This window comes from Mytilus edulis, chromosome 5 (genome assembly GCF_963676685.1).
Source record: "Mytilus edulis chromosome 5, xbMytEdul2.2, whole genome shotgun sequence".
Classification (NCBI taxonomy): domain Eukaryota; kingdom Metazoa; phylum Mollusca; class Bivalvia; order Mytilida; family Mytilidae; genus Mytilus; species Mytilus edulis.
Window position 1 is genome coordinate 19934972 of NC_092348.1, and position 24078 is coordinate 19959049.

The window sequence follows — 24078 nt, forward strand, 5'->3', positions numbered from 1 at the left end:
GAATGAAGCAACGAAACTAAGCAAATATGTAATTTTATGGATTTTGTTTTCTGACATTGATACACAGATAAAGGATTTATGTTAATAGTCTTATACAAACAAACGCATGGAACTGACTGATATGATTGTCAGTGTAAAAAATGGTACTTGTTATAAAAATTTCGTTCAAATTATTTTACATATTTCTTATTCCTAACAGTTATATGTGAGAAAGGAGCAAAGTCTAATATTTAGACGTGCAAGTTACATTAAAAGTAAAATCACAAAAATACTGAACTCAAAAAAAGAAAAAAATTCAAAACGGAAAGTCCCTAATTAAATGGCAAAATCAAATGATAAAACACATCAAACGAATGGACAACAACCTCACATCTAAGGTATAAAATATTGGTACACCAACCACATAGTTTGTCTGTTAATTACTATAAAAGTAGACAAATTCATATTAAAGAATGCTTGCAGTTACCAAAAGCAAGTTCGAAATATTTAACCCTTTGACACTAAATAATGTAATCATGTGCTATAACATCGGTGCATACACTTTATAGTACATGGCATACATTTCACAGAAATACTGAATTTTCAATTATGGTTCAGTTTGAAAGTGTCATTCAACCTCAAATATCATTCTGTTGCTTCAGTTGTTGACAGAGCTCTACAGTGGTGAGGTACCAGACATGCCCACTAGTTGTCCGCTATGGTTGTATGACATGTTAAAATCTTGTTGGAATCGAAATAGAACATTCAGACCATGTGCTGACCAGTTATTATCAGAGGTGAAAGACAGGTTTGTAACTTGTGTTTATTTTAAACTTTTAAGCAATTCCTGTTCAATATTAATTTTGAATTGTCTTTAGTTTGCATTTTGTTGTGTCCAAAACACATAACCTACAAGCAAGTTAAATGTAAAAATGTTAGAACTACTTACCAAGCAAAGAAATAAATGATACATATATTTTAAGTCTTTTATATTTGGTTTGTTTAACTATAGTATACCAACAATTGTCTCTCATTTACATTTGATTTTCTTGTATTTTCCCCATAATATTAATGCTGACAAACTAATATTGACTCCTAAATCCTTTATTGTTAGTTAATTTAGGATGATTGGGTTAACATTACATAACTCGACTGTAATTTTCTGTTATCTATATCTCAGCATCTTCATTTTTCCATATTTTAACGACTGATGACATTTTTATTTTAGAATTCAAAGTCATCCTAAGAAAGAAATGATAATTCAAATGGTTGATTTGAGACGTCAACCAAATGTGTTACAAGAAACAAGAAAACTGCCAAAGGTTCCTTCCCATGCTTTAGATATCTCATTTTCTAAAACATCAAAAGACTGCTTTAGTGATGATGAAGATCCTTACCTACTGTCAGTACATTCAGATTCGAGATCTGATTCACTTTATGTGGATAGGAGAAAGCAAAACACAAACAGTCCTTGGCTATCACCAGTGATTAAAGGGAGAAAACCTCAAAAGAACTCATCTGTTAATCAACTTGAAGATGATTACCCAAAGCTCAGACATGATCGTGGACGTAAAAATAGAAACTATGAACCATCTGGTTATTATTGCAATGAATCAGATTCCTCATTTTTGAATATTTCACAATCTGAAACTCAAATATCTCATGAAACAATTCGTGAAGATAATGACAATTTTCAAAGTGTCATACAAGATATCAGTCATGAGACAAATGAACTCAGACATAACAGTGCTATAGGACAAGCTTGTGAAAGAAAGCTCTCTAGAATTGATAGCGGAATCGTTGATGATGCCTCAAATCAGCAGCTAAAAAGTCCTCGTCTGAACATCAAAACAGATTCTTCAATTTCTGAACAAAGAAAGAGTGGTATGACGGATCCATCTTCAGGATATTCTTCAATGTCCAAGCTTAAGACGGAGAGTGAGAATAAGAAACCCCCTCCTATCCCTCCAATTCCAGTGGGAAAATCTGGGAAAATCCCAACTATCCCATCTTCGAAAACATCAGAGCAGATGAATGACTATGTTTCAATGTCATCAGTTTGCAGACAACGACCAAAGACAGATATTTCTGAGAGTTCTGGACATAGTGTTAATAATTTGCCCTCACAAGATATTACAATTAAAAGTAAAGATGACCTGGATACTGATGAATTTAAGCCTAATTTAATTAGGTTTCGTAGCTGTAATCTATTAAAATTTGAACAACAAATGTCAAATTCAAGATCTAGCTATGTTTAAGAACTTCATGAAAAAGAGGTTAAATTGGATAAATAACACACACAATTTTTAATTTTTACTTTGTTATTATGTTGATTTAAAGTCTAAATTCTGTAATAACAGAAGACTACTCTAAACTATCACTGTTCAAGAAAACAAAACTAAAAATTTTGAACAGTTGAAATTGTTATTTAATTTTCTGAATTGGAAATTGTATTAGGATGGGCTGCAATATTTGTACTCATAATATAATCAGTATAAATGTAATCACTTTTTTTGTGTGTGTATAACCATATTAAGCAGAATACAACTATCCACTATTTTCATGACAGTGAATCACAAAACATGAACCTTAAATATTTCTTTATGCATTGACTCTGTCTAAAAAACAATTATATACAAATTGTCTATGCAAAAATCATTTTGTCAATACTGTTTTGTTTATTGTTTGTCTTATGACCATTTACACAATTTAATGTAATTCATCAATAAACATGACATATCTATTATGGGTTTTTAGTACAGCAACTGTTTTGTCATTTGATTAGTCATTTGATTAAGTAATAATGCAATAAAGAAATCCTCATACAGAGAGATTTTGAGTCTGAAGCATATTCAGTGTTACAATAAATCACAATATTATTATCATGTCTTTCGTATACAACATCAACAGGGTTTTCTAAATTACAAAAAAGATGATACAACAGTAACTTTCATACATGATTAAAAATACATTTATTTAAAAAAAAAAATAAAACATTTCCAGTTTCACTGTAAATTTTATGATTCATCAATCCAAATTTGAGGGTGTAACTAGTTGAATATTCCAAAATTAGTACTGTAAATTCATAATTTATTGCGTGCATTTATTATTGCGACTTTGTCATTTAAAGACTAAAATGTCCTATTAATTTTTGTGATATTGAGAAAAATCTTTTTAAATTCATATAAAAAATTTCAAAATCATGTTTAAATTATTGCGATTATAACCCTGTCGCACTTTTCGCAATAATAAAAAAATCACGATAATTTCTGAACTTACAGTAAATGAATGGGGTCAACAAAATATAATTATAAAATAAAATTATTGGAATAAAAATACAAATCATTGCTACCCAATTCTGCTTAATTTTCCTTCTAAAAAAAAATGGAGGATAGTTATGGTTTTATACTTAACTCCAAGAAGTTTTCAAGTCACAGATCAGTACTTATTTTAGTACATGTGCACTGAGATATATACTGGGTATATCTCATTGACATAGCAACTATTTGCGTAAGATAGGCTTGTAGTAAAAATAGTCGAAAATATACATGTTAAGGTAGTCTCATTGGCAATTTTATCACAACTTTTTTTTTCAAATATAAATATATATATATTTTTTCACTTTTTTAGTCTTTTGGAAAAAATTTCTGATTTATTATCCAAAATTGTTGTTCACTCAATAAATGACTTATAGTTCCTTACATCAAATCATAAAAGGAAAGATATATACTCAAAATGGTCATTTAAGAGACAAAAAGAAGGTTCAAACTTGGTTTTGGCATGGACGTTCAATCTATCAACATGATCAAAGATGTAAACCATCTACCTTTACAAAAAAATTTTAACATTATGGATCTGATATTGAACCAAAAAATAAGAAAAACTTGATCAAATGCAATATCAGTTCTTATTGCCACTTAAAAAGAGGAATAAACCATGGAGCAGAAATCAATGAAACTTTTTTGTCAAAAATCCATTTAAGATTATCTCATTAAATTCTTGTAATGTTTTCATAATTTTTGAAAGAAAAAAGGTACAAATGCTAAAGGTATGAAAAATCTAGAGATAATCCATTTCCTGCCAAATTTTCAAGAATCAGGGACACAAAGCTTAATTTTTATCTGCATTATTATTTCCCTTTATTAATATATAGATACTTGGAAAGTATGATGGTCTTTTAAAAAGTTTAATCTTTTGAAACAGAACACCAAACATCCCAAAAAATCTTGTCTGACAAATCAAAAACTAAATGTCAAGCATATAGTTTGAAATTAAAATATTTCTATATCTTTTTTATACACATTATACATCAAGTTTACACTTTCTAGCTTAATAATACAAGCATGTACAATAATAACACATAAAAAAAAATCCACCATTTCATTTTCAAATTTCTCAAAAGCCAAATATAAATATCACTATGCTTAAAGATGTTCAAGGTTCCACAGTTATGTCCTAGTCTTGGTTCTTGGTTTTGACCGTGACCTTGTATTCTTAGCAGGTGTATTTTCATTCTGTTCTGCATGTGACTGGTTAACTTGGCTCACATTATGTTGCATGGCAGTTTTATCTGCGAGTTTAATATGATTTTTTCCCAGGGTATGTACGGATCGTAAATACTTTGGATATGGCATTGTGACAAGTCCACACTCTGCCAAGTTTCTGATACCGTCTATTACTGATGGTCCTTCAAACTTAACTCGACATCGGAAAGGCTGCATGTCATCTACTGGTATAGAAGGTATAGCACTGGTTCCTCTGAACTTCACAGCAACCTAAGAAGAAGAAATACAGCATGTTGTAATTACTCAATCTGATTTAAATTCCATTTGCTACTGATTATTGACCATTTGCTTAAATATCTGGTGAATCCCAAGACCTTTATTTTGGAAGGCTTTTTAAGGACGTTAGCTCCACTTATATTTGAATTTTTGTCAGATATTTGGAGCCCTCTGGATTTATCCATGTAGTTCAACTAAAAGTCTTGCACACTAAGGCCTACTTTTCTTCTCATAATTTTATAAAATATAGTTTTTAAAAGCCATATTTTTAATTTCTTTTAAATCCTTGCTATTTTTAAACTGTTTTTGAAAGAAAAAAATGCAAGTGTTAAATGTATAAAAAGTCTTAAGAGAATCATTTCTTGCCAAATTTTCAATGGCTTATATTTAATAAACAAGCACACAAACCCTTGTTTCAGTTCCTTTATTTTTATACTATCAGTTTAAAAAAGTCTTTTTAAAAGCTTGTTATTTTAATTTGAAACAGTAGCAAACATCCTTAATTTTGAATGAGACTAATTAAGATAATTCCTGTCAAATTAAACATGCCATTTCTCACATGAATCTCTCATTTCATACTCCAACAACTGTTGTTCTATAAACAAATAAGAATGAGAGGAGGTAATGTGTGCATGTGAATGATACAGCAACCCAACAGCACAATAATCAGAAAAGAAAATGCCAAGAAATCTCACAGTAGATATGTGAATGTTTCAGTACATAGTATATTGAATTTCTTAAGGCCAATGAAAGACAACTCCAGCAAATTGCTTAACTGTAAAACACTGACCTTAAATTCTAGTTTTTGAAGAAGTGGTTGTTCGTTTGGTCCAAAACATTCATCAAGTTCTTCTGTTCTTTGTCTTTTATGTCTTTCATCTTCACACTGTAAATTAGGTTCTCTCTCAAATTCTGAAACTAGAGAAAAGTTTATAGACTTAATTTCAGAACTAAAAGTATAGATGGTATTCAGGTGGTTTACAACTTTCTGTCACTTAAGTTGAAAATAAAAGAAGAAATTGTCTAACAACACGAATGACTCCACTCAAGGTTTGCAATTTGAAAAAGTTAAAAGGGGAATAACTCTAGAAACGACTGCCCGAATTAAAATGTCTGCAAATTTTGATTCTTAGCATGGTGTATAGGTTTCATAAACTTAAATAAGATTGTGCAAACAAAAATGAGATGGATGGACAGAAAGATTGACAGACAGTCAGGGGTATTTGTTGCATCCAGCAGGGGCATAAAAATACGTATATGTGTCAATCATTGTTGACCTACTTCAATTCTTCAAACATACCTTTCCTTTTCTGTGGTGGCTTTTGCAAAAGTGGTAGATTTTGTACCTGTTGTAATCTGTATCTACTGAAGTCACCCTAAAATATACAAATGTTAGATCTTTATAAATTTATATTATAGGTTTATATCAGCAATGTCTCTGATTGGTTCTAATATCAGTGCTAATCATGACTGAATCATATGACATTCCCATCAGAGAAGTGTTCAATCATAACAGACTTAACCCTTTCACCGATTGCTGCCCAGACAGAAGCTACTCTGAGACGATGGCTTCCCTGGCTACTATTGCTCAGGTGGGAGATCTTCATAATAAATGTCAATAAAAACTTGTTTGTAGTTATTTGTGTATTTATTTCATTCACTAACACCATGTTCACAGTTTTATTCATGTTTTGATAATTTTTTCCTCATAAAATATTCAAATTTTCAAATTTTCAGCATTATCTAGGTGAAATTCTCAAAATTCTGCTCTTCGACCCCAAATCGTAATTTTTTAACCCAAAACGACAAACTTTTGAAAAATTTTATGAGGCTGTACAAATTCCTCACACTGAACGATGTCCATTCCAAGTGTTTTGTACGTAAAACCACATTTTATGTCAAAAAAGTATACTAGTCTGCTTCAATTCTTCCATATGCTTTCAAAAAAAATGTTCCCTCATTTCAAATTCTCGTGAATTCCGTAAATTTCGTCTGATTTTGACACGGTTTTCAACAAACGGAAGCGCCATGTTTACACTTTCATCTGGGTATTCATCAAAGAAAGATAACTCATGTTTGCACTGTTTTGAGCGGGAAACATAAAAGATGTATTCCGATCCCGGTAAAACGGGATTCATCGTCAGTTGTCTGAAGCGTGAATCCCGGTAAACCGGGACTCATCGGCGAAAGGGTTAAGCTTACATCAGTAATAGTCAGATAAATCTTTTTTTTTCAAATATAGTTATAGATGTATTTCTATTTGTATCCATCAGATGATTTAAGCCTTTTTCAACTGATTTTTATAGTTTGTTTTTATGTTGTACTGTTACACCCTTGTCCCAGGTAAGGGGAGGGTTGTGATCCCGCTTACATGTTTAATCTCGCCACATTCTGTATGTATGTACCTGTCCCAAGTCAGGTGACTGTTATTCAGTGGTCGTTGTTTGATGATGTGTTACATATTTGTTTTCTTTTCTTTTTTCTTACATAAATTAGACCATTAGTTTTCTTGTTTGAATTGTTTTACATTTGTTATTTCGGGGCCTTTTATATCTGACTATGCTGTATGGGATTTGCTCAATGTTGAAGGCCGTATGGTGACCTATAGTTATTTTTTGTGTCATTTGGTCTCTTCTGGAGAGTTGTCTCATTGGCAATCATACCACATCTTCTTTTTTAAATATTATGTAATAACATTGAGTATGGAAATGGGGAATGTGTAAAAGAGACAACAACCTAAATCATAATTGACTTAAATTATCTGACTTTAAATATTGAATGCCATGTGCATGATGTGTAGTAGCATATCATTATCAAACAATAACTAACTGTTTTAACATACCTGACTTTTCCTATCTAGAGCCAGCTGTAGTAGTGATTCATAGTGGGTACCAGTAAGAAGACTGTTTGTCAACTTGTCACATCCCATTACATTTTGAATACTCTAAATACAAGAAAACACAGGTTAATATGTTCTCATCAGTCCTATTGGTTTCAATATGAGTTGCTATTTAAAGGTGTCATTTATTTCTAATAAAATTTACTAGACCTTAATTATTAAATGAATACAAGATATGATTGAATCTATAATAAATAAAATTACCCTTATATAACTTGAAGCTTAAAAAACTTGATAGAATAAAACATTTATCAAAGTAAAAGTCAAATTTGAATTCAATAAGAAAGTACTGAAAAGTTTGTGGCTTATTATCAGAGGAATGAATGTTGCTCATAAAAATTCTAAACATGGTAAAAAACACATATATGTGGTCTTAATCAAGCCATAACGATAAATATCATGCCTAAAATAAGTTAACACCAGTGAGGTATGCTTCTTTGAATCTTTTGAGGAATGGTCAATTAAAACTGTCATTGGACCCATGGAAGGCACATTAAAATCACAACTTTGGTCGTTTGTAACACATAACATAATCTACATGATCTATAAGAAAACCACTTCAAATAGCATCACATTTAAGATTATAGCATCACATTACCATGATGCTAAAAGACCCTGGGGAGAACACCGAGTTAAAATGTAGTGTTAGAAAGCAGTTATAGGCCAATGAGAAGAAAAACTCACAACAATTAGTCGACTTTAAAAGTCCCCATCAGTCCACATGAGTTGGGGATAACTTTTTAATTATTATAATTATCTATGATACCCACATTCTTTTGTGTACCCACCTGTATCAAATAACTTTCAACTGATTTTTTATATCTACTGAGGAGTATATATTGAGTTCGAGGATAATATATAATGTAGACTGTATCACTGCTACGGTACATGTTTCTAGGCCCACTCTGTATGTATACCCTCATCCATAACACACCATTTAACATTCTAACAGATACAACATTCTCCTGCAAAGAAAAGGAATAAAATATAAAAATACACACATAAACAACTGCACCATGACGCATTATATGCACACATCACCTTTAACTGACTCTTAAAGTCCTGTTCCTGAGAATAATAAATTGTCCAAATCTTTTTTAAAAAGTCCAATCATTAAGACAATATAAATGTAGTCAAAACGGCAAGATAGCTTTAGTCCAATAATCTTTTTATAGTATAGGTCACTTCCAAAGACAGACAGATATACAAAACTATAATGAAAATTGCCAAAAGTATTTAAAACAACTGAATATTCAACTAACCAAAAATTTAATCAATTTTGTCACAACATTGCTTTTTTTTCAAATTTATTATTTTCTATAAATAATGCAAAATCAACGAAAACTTTCAATAGACATTTTTACAGGTTGATGATGGGTTCTGTAAAATCTACATTGATTATCAGTTACGTGTACAGGTTGGTTCAAAGCAGAGGTCATGAGAGACTTGTAACTTGGTAAATACAGCATCACACACTCTTTTTTTTTAGTTCTATTAACTAACTCGAGTAAGGGCTGTTCCAAAAATAAATGTATGGGGGGAAGGAAGGCACTTTTTATTTGACCCCACCATCCATACATCTTGAATTGGATATTTCATTTAAATGTTAAATCAATCTTCCTTAAATAACCACCACCCATCAAATTTTAATAAAAGTGCCTTCCTCCCCCCCCCCCACACACAATTAATTCTGGAAAAGCCCAAATACAATGTATCTAGATGGTACTTTTCTCTCATGGCATAGGGTCAACTGATTGTATTCTAATTTCTACCGATAAGCTTTACAACTATTAGTGAAAAATGTATTGGAGACTTTGACACAAAAATATTCATTTCTGTAGATATATTGTAAAACATTTGGAAACTCTGTCTCAAATGAAAATAAAATCCTGGATTTTGGGGTAAAAAATATTGTTGTCCGCCCATACATTTTTTAGTGGTATAATCCTTATACAATACACACATACTCTCTCAAAAAATACAGTTATCTCACTCTTCAGTTTCTTCTTCAGTTTCAGTGGATTTGAAAGATTGCTGTCACTTATATAATGTTCTGAAAAAGAAAAATGATAAATTATCTTTCTGTCATTTTCTGAATGTTTTACAAATAAAAATTTCAAGCAGAACATAATTCCTATCTATCCATTGTCAAAGAAAAGAAAACACAATAATTGAGAAAATTCAAAAACAATAAAATTGTTTTGTTAAAATTGGTTCAAATATTTTCTGGTAAGCTGATCATGATTATTATTTGAATAATTTGCAGTTTAAAGCCTAACTGATTATTATTCCAGTTTCATTTATAAAAACAAACAGCAATTTCTACTGTAAGAAAATACATGACACATAAGGTATGCAAAATCACTCAAATATTTCAGGCAAATGACATAATCCACTAAAAAATATTAGAAATATTTCAATAAACAGCAAGTTGCAAGATGTACGTTTAACTGTATTTTTTATAAGGGTTCTGTTTTTTCCCCAAAGTATTGAATGAGACTTCCCTTTCTAAAGACAAAACATAGAAACCAATTTAATCTGAAACATAAAATCAAGCTTTGAATTAAAGAAATAGAATCTTAAAATGATCTTTTTTTTAAATTTTTTTTTTAGCTCAATTATGGTTTCTAAAATCCTTGACTTAAGGTAGCACAATACAAAGATTTTTTCACTCCCAATCAGATAACTTTAAACTGATGTAATTCATTTCATCCTTCATTATATTTTATAAATGAGGTACCAAAAGAAAGAAGAAAGATTAATCTTTCAAATTGTGATAATTTCATTATGACATAATTATTATATATATCAATCATTTGTCAATTGTTATGTAATTAGTTGCTATATTGTGATATCCACACTTGAATGAATTTAGCTTCTTTGTTCTTCATAGCATCCCAAAATATTTTATAGATTCTTGTACAACACAGCTTGACCTCCAAAACTGTGTCTCAGATTTCCAAAAACATCAATAGAACAAATTTTATACCCAATTGGATTTAGTGATCTCTTATGAATTGATGTTGCAAACTTCATTGAAGATTTATGAGAGAATGAAATACAATAGGAAAAATCTGAGACACAGTTTGGGAGGTCAAACGGTGTTGTGCAAGAATCTATAAAATATTTTGGGATGCTATGAATAACAAAGAAGCTAAATTCATTCAAGTATGGACATCACAATATAGCAACTGATTACATAACAATTAATTTATATGTAATAATATGTCATAATGAAATTATCACAATTTGAAAGATTAATCATTCTTCTTTCTTTTGGTACCTCATTTATAAAATTTAAAGAAGGATGAGTGGAATTACATCAGTTTAAAGATGTCTGATTGGGGATGAAAAATCTTTGTATTGTGCTACCTTAATTATAAGCATATAATTTATGTTCAACAAATTTAAACTCAACAATCTAATATACATGATATATTACCATCCTCTTTCTCCATTAAAAACACACTCCATTGTTTCTTTGTTGAATACTCTTGTGTACCTTCAAAAAACATAAAAATACAAAATATATATCTAGAACTAATGAACTATATGAAATCAGAATCTTTACACAAAGTGTGACAGGTATCTTTCATATCCATGTACATGATGAATATTATAAATGTGTATTATATACCTAATTACTCATTTCTCTAATTTTGTGCTATTTTCACATTTCTTGATTGGAGTGAAAAAAATGCTTCTCGTCACTAGTGAAATATCTGTTCTTGGCAAATGATTAGCTGAAATTTAATTATGACATCAAATTTTCTTGGTTTCTTCTGAATTTTTCTATTGTGGCAGGCATCACGCTTTATATGATAAAATTTTAATATCTTGAGTGGCGAATTTTCTTTACACACTTTTTCTTTAAAAACACAGTTATACATACACTACAGGGGTTTTTTATTTAAAAAATTGAAAACCAGAAAAAATATAATGGAGCAGTTGATTATCATGCAATGAAAAAGCTTACTATATTTGTCAGTTTAATTAGTTTAGAAATTGTCATTTTTAATTGAACAGGAGAAATAATTTCCAAAGTAAACAAAATGCAATCCTGGGAATAAGTAATATCAGACCAGACAGAATGATTAACATTGTATATATTAGTGTTTTTGTATCACAGTAGCAGTCTCTTACCATGCTTACAGGTGAAGTTATGTATTTATTTTTATGTAATACCTTGACCTTTACTTTTGAGGTGCTTAACAAGTAAACATCCTGAACCAGATCATACTGAACATTTTTCAGTGTTTTACTTTGTAGACTTAATTGTTAGCACTTTGCACTTGTTTTCTCATGGCATTGTTTGTTATACTTTGACATATGATTTTTTAGTATCCTTTTTGGTATCTTCTGTCCTTTTTTTTTTTAACTCTCCTTCATTTAAATTTTGACATACAGCTTACAAACATTTAAACTCTATTCCTTACACACCATTTGGTGGTGGCCACCAATAATATTGAAGTATCTTTTCAAAATATCTTGCAAGCTGAGGCATTCTACAATTATGAACTTTACTACTTTTAAAAACACAGTCAGAAATATAGACAGACAGACCTAGGGTAATTCCAGTTCACCCTTTCACACTACATAAAGATGGTCAAGAACACAACTAATATACTAATTTACTTATAATCTGTGTATATTGAACAGGTATGTTAATTTCAAACATATATAATTAAAACTTCAGATAAAAACAAACCATTTAGACAGGTTACCCGTATCCAGTATTAATTACATTGTGTCATCTAATAAAAATAAGTCAATTGCATCCTTTTAGTTTGATGTATGTATATCATGTATATGTAATTATTAAGTCATATATTACATGTACCATGATGACAGAGAATGATGGACTATCTTAAGTATATAAATCCCAGCTATTTCTCTTCTCAATATTTTAAACTTACAAATAAGATCCAATTCTCCACAAACATCTTTTGTTAAGCCCTCTTTTTGCTGAAATAACAAACACAATATGAACTGATATACATTTGTTAATATTTTTGCATGGACTTCACAATAACATATCAATATGGGCAATCAATGTTGTGATGTTACACTGATCAGTATTTAAGGTTAGGGTGGAGGTTGGTGCCTGTTAAAACGATAGAAGATTATAACCAACTGCATTTGTTTGCACCTATCCTAAATCAAGAACCTTTTGTTTACCCGTAGTGGCTTGTTGATGGGGTTCAAAAGTTTTTCCCTTGGTTTTTTTTTATGTATTAGACTGTTGGTTTTCCTGTTTAAATGGTTTATACTAGTCATTTTAGGGCCTTTTAGAGCTTGCTGTTTGTAATTAGCCAAGGCTCTGTGTTGAAAGCCGTAGTACATGTATGACTTTGATTTTTTTTTTAGATGTGTTCGAGTTATGGTAACGAACTTCCAATCATCAAGGATAAAGGTGTATGTAGCACCTGCATCATATTATTATACTAAGAGCTTTTATAGTATTAAAGCTGATAGTAATAGCTTGAATTAATAATATTGTATGAATAACACCTCCACGCAATGTTAATATAAAATATGTATCTCTCATCATGATCAATGAGAAAATATGTTTGGTTGTTTTTTTTTGTTTTTTTTGTTTTTTTTGTTGTTTTTTTTTGTTTGTTGTTTGTTTGTTTATTTTTTTTTTTGTATTTGCATTTTGTAATTGTCGGCTGGTATCATTTCTGTATAGGAATTTACACCAATAAAATTATTTGATTTGATTTATTATTTTGAGTTTTACGCAGGTCTGCAGCCAAAAATTAAAAAATGCTGAGAAGTCTCTATACCGATAGTCCAAATAATTATGATGATAGTCCAAATAATTATGATGTCTGGCAAGGCTATTTTAAATTTTTTCTGGGACGCCCAGAAATTAAAAAAAAAAGCCTTGCCAGACGTCATAATTATTTGGACTACTAAACGAATGAAACAAAAAAAAAATAAAGCATTAGATTCTGGGATAATGCAGCCTTTCATACAGGTTGTTCTTACATTGCAAACTTCAATGAGGGAATTTGTGATCTCTCTTTTCGTTTTACTAAGATCAATCTGTTCTACTTCTTGTTCCAACCAGCCCCAACGTTCTAGAATTGGTTTTAGGTCTTTTGTTCTGGTTCTCGATACAACATGTCCCAAAAGCTGTTTTTGCATTTTTGTTACAGAAAATGGAAAATAAAACCATTTATGTCTGTCAAAATTGCCGCTTTGGCTCTCTTCAATGTGTACACAAATTCCGATGACGTATTTCACGACCGGAAGTTAACTTGTTTCATAAGAAGGGCAACGAAAATCTCTGTCACAGTCTGTACTTGGCATTGCATGTTATATTTTTTTGTAAGCACCACTAATATAATAGTAAAATAGATTCCTCTAATACTTTAACTGGAGGAGTTAGTTATATCAGCGTGGTAAACTTTTGAAGGGCAAAATAATGTACCCGTGCGGGCCATGGCATGAGTAAAACATTACAGTTTTACATAATTTTGCAATTTTTGGCCTTTGGCCACAGGGGTTTGTTACAATGTTCCAGGTTTACTATCCACAAGAAGCCTCGATTCGACTGATGGCCTTGGAAATGTATAAATGGGGCTCAATTTGTTTATTTTTCATTTATCTCTTCATTTATATGTAAGCTTATTCAAGTATATTTATACTTTTTACTTATATAGAGAACTCTCATATATAAGTATATTATCATGTTGTTAATAACAGGCGCGTAGCTCCCTATACGCTAACATGCAGTTGCGTGCACATCGATTCGGTATAAAAAAAAATTTGGTAAAACAGTATTGAGGGGGAATAGGACCTTTATCGGGACTCCGGGATCGGGTTTTTTTTAGCTCGGGATTTCGGGATTGACTCTTTCGGGATCCGGGAATCCTTTTTTTGGTTTTCGGGATGTCGGGATTTGCTTTATTTAAATTCGGGACCTCTGGATTTCGTTTTTTCAAGTCCGGGATTTCGGGATCAAGACCCCTCCTATCCCCCCTCAGTATTGGAAAGTCTCATTAATTTTGCGTTCATAGACCATATGATAAGGGAACTTGAGAGTGGAGTCGCCTCTAGTATTATCAGAAAATTGCTATTTGCACTGTATCTGCTTCATCGCCGGTGTTGTAGAAAATATCACAAATGAACAAATCTCAACATTGTCTGAGATACACGAAACTGACCTGGCATGTAATTTTGACGAATTCAATTGGGAGTTTGCTGGATGCTAAACACATACACTGGTTTATAACATCTCTCGTGTGTTACCATGGAGATCTTTCAGTGTACTACGTATGTTGAAACAAATGTACGATCAACAATGAACAACTACAGTTACTAGCATGCGTTACTGCATATTCATCGGGATTACAGTGTGAATATTGACAAAGTAATAGAGAAGTTTGTTTCTGTCTAGACCCGAAGAGCAGATTTTGGACAATTTTGAGTAAATTCTGTATCACAAATATGTGTTGTTTATGTATTACTCTATACAGAAGATTTATTAATAGTTTTACATTCATAAATTTTTTATAAGTCCTATCTACATATAGCTCCTCTTTTAACCGCCCCATGACCGAAAACCAAAAAAAACCCCATTTTTCTGCATAAAAGAGTCCCAAAATGTCGCTCCACTCGGCTGTACTTGCTAGCACATCTTTTCATTCTAGCTACGCCCCTGAATAACATATGTAGCATTTAATGCAGGGAACCAGATTTACTTCCATCAATAAAAAATTAAAACAGGGCAACATTAAATTAAACTAATTGGTTCTGTCCATAGTCATCAAATTATATTAAAAGCAATGGCACCTTTAAAAACTTGAAGAGGAATGTTTGCAGAAAGGAGTCATGCTCACTGACCTATAAACATGATAAAGGAAATTAAATATTTAATGAATTAAAATTGGGATTCCCCCCTAGCATGCCTAGAATTCACCTAGGAAAATAGGTGATATATAAGGTACAAAGCGAGATACCGTCTTTCTATATAATATATCAGTGACCGCTGTGGATAGTAAACTTGAAATTGATAGTAAATAAAAATACAAGTTATTTCTAGTATATTTATGTTCATTTTGTACTGTCATGACTGTAAAACACAAAATAATTGAAATTAATATTAATGGAAAAAAAATAATTAAGGACTTAGGAAAAAAGGGGAGAGCAAAAAAACCTATGACACTTTGTAAAGTCGTTTTGACAATGGTGTTTATCAGGTTGGGGACAATGGTTATTATGACATGTAACATGTTTAGAGTTCCAGTGTAGTTATTACCACACCCTAGTTAAATCTGGATCTGATCAATTAAGCACCCATAACAGTTATTTGGGCATTTAAGATTAACTTTAAAAAAATGTTGTTTTTGAACTGTAGTTTGCCTCAACATGCTCAACCAAATTAATGTTATAAAACTTATACACAATGCTTATCACCACAAACACAAATTAAGGTTGAATTCTGCTGGCATCAATTTTACCATTGTAGAGTTATGCCCCTTTAAAAATGGGGGGGGGGGGGGGGGGGGGGGGGGTGGATGCTGAATTTTCCCTTTCCTTTCTTTAACTTAAGTTTGCTTCAATCAATTTTTATGAAACTTATGTGCAATGCTTATTACAACTAAACTTAGCTCAATTTTTCTGTTTTAAGTTTTGCCTCTTTACACATGGAAAAATTTCTGGATTTTTTGTTTTGGTTCTTTAACTTAAGTTTGCCTCAACTGTTGCTTAAATTATTTTCTGTGATTAATGAACATAAATATATATACTAGATATAGTATGTTTTTTTTTTATATACTCATCAGGTCCTAGTTAACTATCCACAGTGGTCACTGGAAATTATATAAATTTAAGAGAGAAGTTATCTCACTTTTTACCTTATCACATATTTTCTAGGAGGAATCCCAAGTCTATATCATAAAATATTTAATCCTTCCAATACCTATATTATTGCTATTTTTATATTATCTGCCAGAAATATTTTAAAAGAAACATCAGAATTTAGATAATTGAATTGTTCAGATCCATTTAATTTGTTACTTTTTTATACAAATGTTTCCTGCAATTGAAATTAAATGTACATATATTTGATAAAGTTATTATTATATTTTCTTTTTCAGGGCTTTAATCCAGAATGCATACAGACTTATCCGCACATCTCCATACAGAAGAGTGCAACAAGTTTATTTATGCTTATAAGAAATGCATGGAAAATGTATGTATTTAGAAAACATCTGCTTCTTCATCTATTAAATATGATGTTATTATTTTTTATCTTCAACACATGTCCAATGTGTTGTCACTAACCTAGCCCTGAACCTCCTCATGTAATTATAGATTAAATAGATTAATCACATGTTAATAACAAATAGAAACATGAGAAATAGAAGTAAATATAATGCAATTACTTAAGTAGTGGTAAAAAATTTCCAAAGCATACACATGATACACAAGAATTGAAAATTAGTTCCGGTATACAGACATAATATTAGAAATAGATATCATGGATACGAGATTAATATCAACGGACAGCCACATGACAAACATAACAAATATTTACAGTTTTTAGATGCATGACACATTACTGATCTTTGCATTACAAATTTGTTCAGTGGAAAGAATGAAATGTCTGTAGTTAAAAGAATGATTGTAGTCAAGTATTTATTATACTGCCTTGTTTTGTCACGTTAGTAATCTTTAAAGACTTAATTACCAGTATTTGAAATTTTGATACTAAATATAAGAAGATGTGGTATAAGTGCCAATGAGACCTTTTTCCATTTTTTAAAAGTAAAAAAGTATAGGTTGAAGTATGGCCTACTATACAGAGCCTTGGCTCACATCAAACAGCAAGCTATAAATGGCTCCAAAACTACTAGTGTAAAAAAATTCACACAGGAAAACCAACATTGTATATGGATTGATTTTCCAAGGAAGACAAATGTTGTGAATAAGATGACAGTAGTATTCACATATTGATAATACACATACTTTTTGCAGTGTTATGTATGCAGTGCCTTACATTAGAAATTCAACAGTAACCAACAGTGTTCACAGGTTAATTAATCAAATTTTACTAAGTGAGATAGTGTGATAGTCAAATGATTAACATATATATTCATGATAACAGACTTTTGACAAATATTATTATTGTTTTTCAGAATTTTTTCTCAAAGTTCTTTGGCCATTGTGACAGACATGAACATTGGATGTCAAAGTGTCTGAAGAAAGAGGTAATACTGATAGCATCTCATTTTAGACTATTGTCCAGCATGCAACATTTTGTTGTGGAAGTGAAAAATAGTGACCCACATTATTTTATCAGAGTCAATTTTTTGGTCCATTCTGTGGTTAAAGTTTTTTTTAAATTACAGTACTTTTTTGTCAATTTTTCATGTAATTTCATGAAACTTAGACAGAAGCTTCCTAATGATCAAAATATAGTGTCTGGAGCAAAATTCAAAATGTTTTTTGTTCATTTTTCCATAATTTCAAATTATCATTTTAAAATTATAAGATACAGTCATACAGTCTAAGGTAAAAGTTTTCGAACATCAATACTTTTGTTAAACCTTCACAAAATTTTATGAAATTTGGACAGAATCTTAACTTTGTTTATAATAATTTAAAAAAAACCAATTCAATGTAAAATTCAGAAAAATATTTTTGTGCCTGTATTTTTAAAACTGATAAACTGACAATCCTAGTCAATTAAATTGATAGAGCACATCTGCCACATGCAGGATAGGAACTAATATCCTCAGTGTTGAAAGGCTAGTGATACAGTAGTTTGATTACTAAAGACCTCTCAGCCACCCAGGCCCCTGCATAATTTTGAAAACATTTCAAATTTGTTTTACATATTTTACTAATAAAAGGACTAATATGGTTTTGCAGTTGAAATTATCAAAGCCAGGATTTAAATTTTGTAAACATCAATATCTTTGTTGAAGCTTCATAGAATGTTATTATACTGATATAATTGTATTTTATAGAGACTGGCAAGAAGAAAAGTAAATGCAGATAAAGCAAAAGCAAAGAATGTACAAAGACAGTCAAATATTGTCAGTATTTTTGATGATGAAAGATGGAAATTTCTGGATTCAGACGATTGAAGTCATTGTTGTATAAAGGAATTCTGTTTGGATGTGTAATGTTGAATGGCAGTGTCACATGAAAAACATCATCAGTTCTAGAAACATTTTGGAGGAAGGTTTTGAAAACTGTAAATTCTTGTGAAATATTCTACAAATATACATTTCTAGTCTTTCATCATACATGTACATGTCATAAAATCTTATAATCATTCAGGGTATCAGGAAGTTTCAAAATGCCTTTCACTCAGTAACGTGTTGGTTTTACTGCAGACAGTATTAGCAGAATTGTCCTGTGATATAAATTGTCACCACTTATTTTATCAATAAATAATTCCCTTCATACATCCACACTTATGTCAATATGCATTTATTGTAAAAAAAACTATTACTAAATGATTGAACTAGTTGACAAGTATTCACATACATGTACCTTTTGTAAGTCAATTTAGTGAGAGCGTTCCACTACAAAAAGTTGTCTTTTCCTCAATCATGATAATGGGTAGTCTTTTGGGCTAGATGAACTTAATTTACAATTTCGATTGCAGCTCATATTTCATGTTCTTTTCTTTTGCCATGTCATGAGTCTGAGGATGAGAAAATGCTGTTTAGTTGTGATACATTGTGTAAATCATTTTATTGTAAATATACATGGTTTTATTTGAATTTATAAAAAAAATGTTTTTTACACTTTGTTTTAATTCTGTATGCCAGATCCTCTTACCAAAAACATGACACAATTTATATTAGACTTAAAACATTGACCCATAGGGGTACTCAGGTAAATAAAAATAATGAGGAAAAACAAAAGATTTCACTTTAAATTGTCCTTGAAAACAACAAACCTGCAGTCATGGAACACATAAATAATCCAATTTAATGCTTATTTATTTAAATAAGGATTGCCAACAGCCAAACAGCTACTACTTGTTCTTAACAAAGTACAAGACAAATAAATAAATGTATAGAATCAGCACAACAGCTTATTTACACATGAATTCAATGAAGGCATAATATGCAAAAACAATGTTGGAAAATCATCATTAGTAAGCTATAAAGGGATGACTGAAAATTTTAGTCCTTTTAATATATTAGTGCCCTACTGGCTAAGGGGACTTTAGGTTTACACTCTGTCTGTCTGTTCGTTCCAGTCTGATGATTTTGTGTAGAGTTATTGTTCTTTGACATAGAAAGTTATCTAAAATAATAAGTTTTCTACACCTTTTTTAGCTCAGCTGGCCCAAAGGGCCAAGTGAGCTTTTTCCATCACTTGGCGTCCGGCGTCGTCCGTCGTTAACTTTTACAAAAATCTTCTCCTCTGAAACTACTGGACAAAATTTAACCAAACTTGGCCACAATCATCATTGGGGTATCTAGTGTAAAAAATGTGTCCAGTGACCCGGTCAACTAACCAAGATGGCCGCCATGGCTAAAAATAGAACATAGGGGTAAAATGCAGTTTTTGGCTTATAACTCAAAAACCAAAGCATTAAGAGCAAATCTGACAATGGATAAAATTGTTTATCAGGTCAAGATCTATCTGCCCTGAAATTTTCAGATGAATCCGACAACCCGTTGTTGGGTTGTTGCTCCTGAATTGGTAATTTTATGGAATTTTTACTGTTTTTGGTCATTATCTTGAATATTATTATAGATAGAGATAAACTGTAAACAGCAATAATGTTCAGCAAAGTAAGATTTACAAATAAGTCAACATGACCCAAATGGTCAGTTGACCCCTTTAGGAGTTATTGCCCTTTATAGTCAATTTTTAACCAGTTTTCGTAAATCTTAGTAATCTTTTACAAAAATCTTCTCCTCTAAAACTACTGGGCCAAATTAATCCAAACTTGGCCACAATCATCTTTGGGGTATCTAGTTTAAAAATGTGTCCGGTGACCCGGCCATCAAATCAGGATGGCCGCCACGGCTAAAAATAGAACATAGGGGGTAAAATGCAGTTTTTGGCTTATAACTCAAAAACCAAAGCATTTAGAGCAAATCTGACATGGATAAAATTGTTTATCAGGTCAAGATCTATCTGCCCTGAAATTTTCAGATGAATCGGACAACTCGTTGTTGGGTTGCTGCCCCTGAATCGATAATTTTAAGGAAATTTTGCTGTTCTTGGTTATTATCTTGAATATTATCATAGATAGAGATAAACTGTAAACAGCAATACTGTTCAGCAAAGTAAGATTTACAAATAAGTCAACATAACCGAAATGGTCAATTGACCCCCTAAGGAGTAATTGTCCTTTATAGTCAACTTTAAACAATTTTCATAAAATATGTAAATTTTTATTAACATTTTCTACTGGGCCAAGTTCATTATAGATAGAGATAATTGTAAGCAGCAAGACTGTTTAGTAATGTAAGATGTACAAACACATCACCATCACCAAAACACAATTTTTCATGAATTCATCTGCTTCCTTTGTTTAATATTCACATAGACCAAGGTGAGCGACACAGGCTCTTTAGAGCCTCTAGTTTGTCATTCGTGGAGATATTGATTTGATAATTGGTATATAGTTTTATCATGAGAAATTACAGTTCAACTATGAATTTTGTCTCGGTATGATGATTTTGTGCAGAGTTATGGCCCTTGTACTTGAAAATTCTCTTGAACAATGAGTTTTCATAACTTTTTCTTCATGCTTGAAGATATTGAATTGATAATTGTTAAAGAGTTTTCACCATGACAAGTTATAGATCAAGTTTGAATTTTGTTCTTATACAATGTATTTTTAGCCAGTAGCAGACTATGAATTGCCATGCTCACAGAATGCTTGTCTACTATAATGTCTGCCTGATAAGTTTTGCTGTTCATGGTTTTCCTCTATTTACTTTAAATTTAGTTTGGTCAAAATTGAAAACAAGACTTAATAAGCTGAAATGTCTTGTCTACTTTACTTGTTATAGTTATGATTGAAATTATATTGAGTCCATATTGACTTCATTATGATGGTTTTACTACAAATATTACATTATCAAGACAAAACTCCATGTAAAAGAAGGTCAAGGTTAGATGAACACTATCAGACAGACATGTAAATCTTACAATCATACCATTCACATAATAAAGTAAGCTTAATGCTAATAGCATCTGAAAAACCAACTGAACAATTCAACATTTAATAATTCCATACACCAAATATAGCTGAGCTTTTGATTATAGTATAGGAAAAAAAGACAGTCATAAGAACTTGACCCATGAACCATTTTTAAATGAGGTCACAATCAGATGAACCCTACAAGACTGACGTATTTCTTTAATTGTTTGTTTATAAATTTATAAATTGAAATTATTATTCTTATTTTTAAAAGCACCAAGCCATTCCACTGCTTGTGGACTATCAGTTCCTAAGGTTGTCATTTCAGCTCAGTAATCTATACTTTGGTACTGACATGATTTATAACTGTCAAGGGTGATACTTATCTGGGACTATTATACCAACAGTATAATAGTCCCTGTACTTTTATATATTTGAAGTGTGTTTTTTTTTATTATTTACTTGTACATTGGAGGTAGAGTTATATCCCTTAGACATTCAGTAATATAAGTAAAAAAAGTCATGTGTTCTTTTTTTCTTGAACATCTCCTGATTACATTGCTGTAAATTAGTGTTACTGTAAATTCAGAAATTATTACAATGTTTTAATAATGGCCAAAAATGCGACAGGGTTATTATTGCAATAAATAAAACTCGCATTTTGAAATATTTTATATGAATTAGACTGGATTTTTCTCAATATCGCAAAAATCAAAATCCCATTTTAGTCTAAAATGACAAAATTGCATTAATAATTAAATGCACGAAATAATTTCTGAATTTCATCTTAAAGATTTGTCTTTACTTAATTCATAATTGTGTAATTTCTTTGTCTATGAAAACTCATTTGTCAATTATCTTCAGAACACTGCTCATAAACAAGCCTGCAAAAAAGAATAACATGTACACTAAGGTATTTAAGTAATTTTACAGGAAGATTAAGGGGAGATAAATCAAATCTTGATGAATATGAAAGTCATACAAATTTACTTCTACAAGTAAATAAACATGATGTTTGGGCTTGTCTAATTGTTCAAGGGCGTACAGTGACATAGAGTTGATAATATCTGTGTCATTCTGTCTCATGTGAAGAGTTGCCTCAATGGCAATCGTATTAAACACATTTTCTTTTTTATATGACGTGCACAAGTATTACCCCTGGCTGACATACAGATAGGCATGCCTTAAAATCATTCCATACATCAAATAAAGTTGACCTTATGCTTAGAACGGAAGTTATAGCATCTGAAAACTAACAAAACTGTGAAAACATAACATTGACCAATGAATCATGAAAATGAGGTCATGGTCATATGAAATCTGCTAGACAGACATGTACACATGGCAATCATGCTGTACACCAAATAAAGTTGAAACGGGCTCATAGTAACTTCAGACATGGGAACTAACCACTAAAACTTAACCTTGATCAATGAAAGAATCTACACCTTGTAATCATTCTTTACATTAAATATAATTGACATATTGCTATAGAATCTTGACCATAAAAACTAATCCTTGGTCACTGATCTTTGCAATAAGGTTGAGGTCTGACAGGTGAACCTTGTCTGACCTACATGCAGACCTTTAAACAAGGTCATACCGTATAGCGGGTTATTTTCGTGGGTGTAAATTTTAGCTTATATTTGTGGATAGAACAAAATCACCAAAATAAATTGTGCCAATTGAAACGGACACAAGCAAAGGTATTGATAAAAGTTTAATTCCAACAAAATAATAGTAACATCAAATCCATTGCATGTGTACTGATTGAAATTTAATTCTTGGACACATGAATTTTTTAGTTAGCCTTCAGTAGCTGCTGAAGTACTCTCAGATTGGTACTCAAGTTTTTTATAGATATAGGAAGATTTGGTATAAGTGCCAATGCGACAAATTTCCATCCAAGTCACAATTTATAAAAGTAAACCATTATGGGTCAAGGTATGGTCTTCAACAGGGAGCCTGGGCTCCCACCTAACAACAAGCTATAAAGGGCCCCAGAAATTACTAGTGGAAAACCAACTGTCTAATCTATATAAAAACAAGGACAGAGAAACACTTATGAACCACATAAACAGATGACAACCACTGAACATGTCCTTTTGTGTGTGTATGCTTTGTTATAATCTGATGATTCAATTCTTTTTCACAAATTTATAGTATGGTCTTTTATTTATGTTGTGCTTTAACAATACTTTTCATGTTAAGAGGAAGGATTTGGTACTTGTAAACATGTTTAAACCTTTAGCTTCTGCATGTTCCTGTCTGAAGTCAGG

General features: G+C 31.2%; 3 protein-coding genes across 3 annotated transcripts in view; 2 read left to right on the forward strand and 1 right to left on the reverse strand.

The window, feature by feature from the left end:
• LOC139523168 (uncharacterized) overlaps positions 1 to 2722 on the forward strand; it is a 22501-nt gene extending 19779 nt beyond the window's left edge. Inside the window, exons 14-15 of the mRNA XM_071316974.1 lie at positions 642 to 787; positions 1208 to 2722. Coding sequence (XP_071173075.1) covers positions 642 to 787; positions 1208 to 2237 — 1176 coding nt within the window. The 3' untranslated portion in view covers positions 2238 to 2722. The remainder of the gene's footprint in view (positions 1 to 641; positions 788 to 1207) is intronic.
• LOC139523169 (centromere protein N-B-like) lies at positions 2385 to 13896 on the reverse strand. The gene is made up of 9 exons (XM_071316975.1): positions 13654 to 13896; positions 12576 to 12624; positions 11102 to 11161; positions 9627 to 9712; positions 8448 to 8624; positions 7603 to 7704; positions 6061 to 6136; positions 5551 to 5678; positions 2385 to 4754 (listed from the first exon to the last, which is right to left on the reverse strand). The coding sequence occupies exons 1-9, from the start codon at positions 13810 to 13812 to the stop codon at positions 4428 to 4430; spliced, it is 1164 nt and encodes a 387-aa protein (XP_071173076.1). The 5' UTR covers positions 13813 to 13896; the 3' UTR covers positions 2385 to 4427.
• Positions 13893 to 19431, forward strand: LOC139523170 (COX assembly mitochondrial protein 2 homolog). Its single transcript, XM_071316976.1, has 4 exons — positions 13893 to 13995; positions 16770 to 16864; positions 17811 to 17882; positions 18645 to 19431. Exons 2-4 carry the CDS (start codon positions 16784 to 16786, stop codon positions 18762 to 18764), a joined length of 273 nt encoding a protein of 90 aa, XP_071173077.1. The 5' UTR covers positions 13893 to 13995; positions 16770 to 16783; the 3' UTR covers positions 18765 to 19431.
• Positions 19432 to 24078: the final 4647 nt, after the last annotated feature.

Bases quoted from the DNA above. Each gene is read 5' to 3' on its own strand.
- LOC139523169 (XM_071316975.1), bottom strand. From the start codon at position 13,812: ATGCAAAAACAGCTTTTGGGACATGTTGTATCGAGAACCAGAACAAAA. The intron at 12,625-13,653 runs GTAAGAACAACC...TTGTTATTTCAG, and splicing joins CCCTCATTGAAGTTTGCAAT to CAAAAAGAGGGCTTAACAAA. The intron at 4,755-5,550 runs GTCAGTGTTTTA...TCTTCTTCTTAG, and splicing joins TTCAAAAACTAGAATTTAAG to GTTGCTGTGAAGTTCAGAGG.
- LOC139523170 (XM_071316976.1), top strand. From the start codon at position 16,784: ATGCATACAGACTTATCCGCACATCTCCATACAGAAGAGTGCAACAAG. The intron at 16,865-17,810 runs GTATGTATTTAG...ATTGTTTTTCAG, and splicing joins ATAAGAAATGCATGGAAAAT to AATTTTTTCTCAAAGTTCTT. The intron at 17,883-18,644 runs GTAATACTGATA...TGTATTTTATAG, and splicing joins CAAAGTGTCTGAAGAAAGAG to AGACTGGCAAGAAGAAAAGT.